At 58.9% G+C, this 3,451-nt stretch overlaps 1 protein-coding gene across 4 annotated transcripts in view; it reads left to right on the top strand.

Moving 5' to 3' along the window:
* Window positions 1-3,451, top strand: part of THAP4 (THAP domain containing 4) — a 41,681-nt gene that overhangs the window by 836 nt on the left and 37,394 nt on the right. For 2 of the 4 annotated variants that reach the window (XM_042950850.1, XM_042950849.1), the window contains exon 2: window positions 1,378-2,549. In XM_042950850.1, the coding sequence (XP_042806784.1) occupies window positions 1,378-2,549 (1,172 nt within the window). Of the gene's footprint in view, window positions 1-124; window positions 475-1,377; window positions 2,550-3,451 lie in introns of those variants that run through there. The other 2 variants (XM_042950851.1, XM_042950852.1) reach the window with 2 other exon arrangements.

Genomic DNA, 3,451 nt, shown 5'->3' with positions numbered 1-3,451 from the left:
GTGCGTCCCTGGACAGTCGTGCTGGCTGCATCCTGCGCACCAGCAGGGCGAGGCCCGCTGTTCACAGGGGGGGCTTCCCCGGCCCACTCTTGGAGCCGGCGCTCCTGGCCGCTTCTTCCTGGCCGGGCCTGGCCCCCCTCTCTGAGGGATTCTGGAAATGGGCCGCTCAGCCCGTCCTCTTCCCTCCGACTCGCTCCCTGGAAAGCCTCCGTGCAGACACTTGTGTTTCTGTTTTAAAAACTTGAATCCTGTTGGTTGCCGGTAGTTTGGTTGAGAGTTCTCAGAGGGTTGTTTTCTTCAGTTGTTACAATCTATCAAAAGAGCTGATAGCAGATTGTTTTAGAGGTCAGCCACCGTGCTTTCTGGAGTTTTGTTCAGACCCTGTGTCCGGAAACTTTTGATACTGCTTTCACAGATGAGGCAAATCGGTGCAGAGTCGCTTCTCTTGGCCGGCATCCATAGTGGTCTTCGCTGGTAAGGGCAAAGGGTATGGGGATCAGGGTCTTGGGGAACTGGGCTCACAAAACATTGAGGAAGTGTGGAAGGTCGCGTTGCATCGGACTTCCTGGGGTGTTAGTATCTGCCTGGCCCCGGTCCTGGTCCAGGGTGGCCTCAGGTGGGGCAGAGACGGCCCTTGGGAGGAACCACCCACCCCACCCCCAGGGCAGAGTTTGGTCCGACTTTTGTAAATAGGGATCTTGTCTAACAATGAGAAGACACGACTGCTAAGTGTTGTCGTGTTTTCTAGGAGCTAGTTGCTTTTTAAAAGACACTTTCGCTCCCGGCCGTGGAAATGTAGTAGAAACCCGGGACTGCAGCTTTGAATTATCCTCAGTTGCTGGAGTCACAGCTCTAGCTGTGAGGGTCGGGCTTCAGGCAGGCCGTCTGGGATGCTCTCCTGACCCCTTGCTGGCCAGCGCCTGACCTGGCCCCTAACTAGGAGACCAGCCGTCCCTGTTTTCGCACCTGGCGTCATGCCTCCGAGGCACACCAGGAGGGCAGTTGTGCTGTGCGTTTCTAGGAACTATTCCCAGGGCTTCCCCAAGCCTTTCCTGTAGTCGGACGCCCTCCTGTGCGATCTCTCCGAGCGTTCTGTGTCCCTACGGGACATTCACCACAGCCTGGGAGGAGTTACCTTCGTTCTCTGCCCTACAAACCGTGAGCTCCTTGCGGGCAGGTGGTGAGGCTGGCTGGCTTCTATCTCACAATCACTTACAAGCAGAAGGTGTTCCTTACGTTTTTACTTAAGTTTTAAATGAGTAAAGTCAACGCGGCGTTGGGTATTTGCAAAACCACTTGTTCGCTTTCGTGATTGATGTGAATTTAGGAGGAGACATTTAGCTCTTTTTTTCTAATTCTCTGTCATTCTTCCTGCAGGTTCCCCTTGAAGGACTCAAAGCGTCTGATCCAGTGGTTAAAAGCTGTTCAGAGGGACAACTGGACCCCCACCAAGTACTCTTTTCTCTGCAGTGAACATTTCACCAAAGACAGCTTCTCCAAGAGGCTGGAGGACCAGCATCGCCTGCTCAAGCCCACGGCCGTCCCCTCCATCTTCCACCTGCCTGAGAAGAAGAGGAGCACCGGAGGCCATGGCCGCACGAGGAGGAAGGACACCAGAAAGGCCTCGGCGGGCCTGAGGGGACACGCGAGCGGGGCGGACGGAAAAGGAGCTGCAGGTGCGTCGTCGTCCTCAGGTGCAAACCCAATGGCCAAGCCCGGGGCCCGGAAGGTGAAGCAGGCCGCGCCGCAGGGCGAGACCGCCCCCGGGGCCGCCCAGGAAGCCGCCGGTCGGGAGCGGGCGCCGCAGGCCCCAGCAGGAACTCCGGCCGATGGCTCGGCCGCCGCCGCCGCCGCCGCCGCCGCCAGCAGTCAGGGCGAAGCAGAGGCGTCTGCAGTAGACGCCGGCGGTGAGAGCGCCGCCGCGCCCGACGGAGGCCTGGTGGACAAGAGTGGCATTTCCGTGGATGACTTTACCCCGCCAGGGTCTGGGGCCTGCAAGTTCATTGGCTCACTTCATTCTTACAGTTTCTCCTCCAAGCACGCGCGAGAGAGGGCGTCTGTGCCCCGAGAGCCCGTTGACCGAAAGAGGCCGAAGAGAGACGTGGAGCCCGGCTGCAGCGGGACCAGCCTGGGGCCCGACAAGGGCTTGGCCCAGAGCCCCCCGAGTTCATCGCTCACGGCGACGCCTCAGAAGCCCTCCCAGAGCCCCTCCGCCCCTCCGACGGACGTCACCCCGAAGCCGGCGGCGGAAGCCGTGCAGAGCGAGCACAGTGACGCCAGCCCCATGTCCATCAACGAGGTCATCCTGTCGGCGTCGGGGGCCTGCAGGCTCATCGACTCGCTGCACTCCTACTGTTTCTCGTCCCGCCAGAACAAGAGCCAGGTGTGCTGCCTGCGGGAGCAGGTGGAGAAGAAGAACGGCGAGCTGAAGACCCTGCGGCAGCGCGTCAGCCGCTCCGACAGCCAGGTGCGCAAGCTGCAGGAGAAGCTGGACGAGCTGCGGAGAGCGAGCTTCCCCTACCTGAGCAGCCTGCTGCCCCTGAGCCGCGGTCAGTACCGGCCTCGCGGCCCCCGCGCCGCCCGGCCGTGGGAGGGGGTTCTCGCCGCGTGGCCGCCGGGCCCCGGGCACCCGCGCGTCTCGGGAGGAGGCCTCTATCGGAGCTGCCCTGGGAGACGGAGAGCCGGGTTGGGGCCCTGCCTCGCGCCAGGGCACCCGAAGGGCGTCTGTGGCTCTGAGGGTTGGGCCAATGGGAGGGGAGGCCTGTGCCGTCTGCCGGGGGAGCCAGAACCCCCAGTGCGTGGCTTCCCACCGGCCGGGGGTGGGGGTGGGGCATCCGCTCCCGCACCCCTCACACGAAGCACGGTTCCAGACGAGTTGACCTCTTGACGTGAGTGCAGTAGGCTCAGCAAGCTATTGGAAGAGCGGTAGGAGACTCTTAAAATCGTGGGGAGTTTCTTTCCGTTAGTGTTTTGAGGAATATCCTTGAAGTTAAATCGTTTTGAACGTCAATAGTTACTTTAGTGCGCCTGCTCGTGCTTTCTTTCAAAATAAAAAACCTTAGGGGCGCCTGGGTGGCTCAGTCTGTTAAGCAGCCGACTTTGGCTCAGGTCATGATCTCACGGTCCGTGAGTTCGAGCCCGGCGTCGGGCTCTGTGCTGACCGCTCGGGGCCTGGGGCTGCTTCGGATTCTGTGTCTCCCTCTCTCTCTGCCCCTCCCCTGCTCGCTCTCTCTCTCTCAAAAGTAAATAAACCTTAAAAAAAAATTTTAATTTGAACATCTATCCAAGTAGAATGTATTCTGTTTTATAAAAATTAAGATGCTACGGAAATAAGGGGGCTTCAGAAGTGGTGAAAATTCCTATTTCTCACTTATCTCTGACCTTCTAGTGCTTTTTAAAATTTCCTGTATGATATTTTAGATTATCGTCTATGTTGTCACATACGTGTCTT

This window comes from Panthera leo, chromosome C1 (assembly GCF_018350215.1).
Source record: "Panthera leo isolate Ple1 chromosome C1, P.leo_Ple1_pat1.1, whole genome shotgun sequence".
NCBI lineage: Eukaryota > Metazoa > Chordata > Mammalia > Carnivora > Felidae > Panthera > Panthera leo.
Note: the sequence above shows the minus strand (reverse complement) of the source record. Positions and strands in the feature narration are given on the sequence as shown.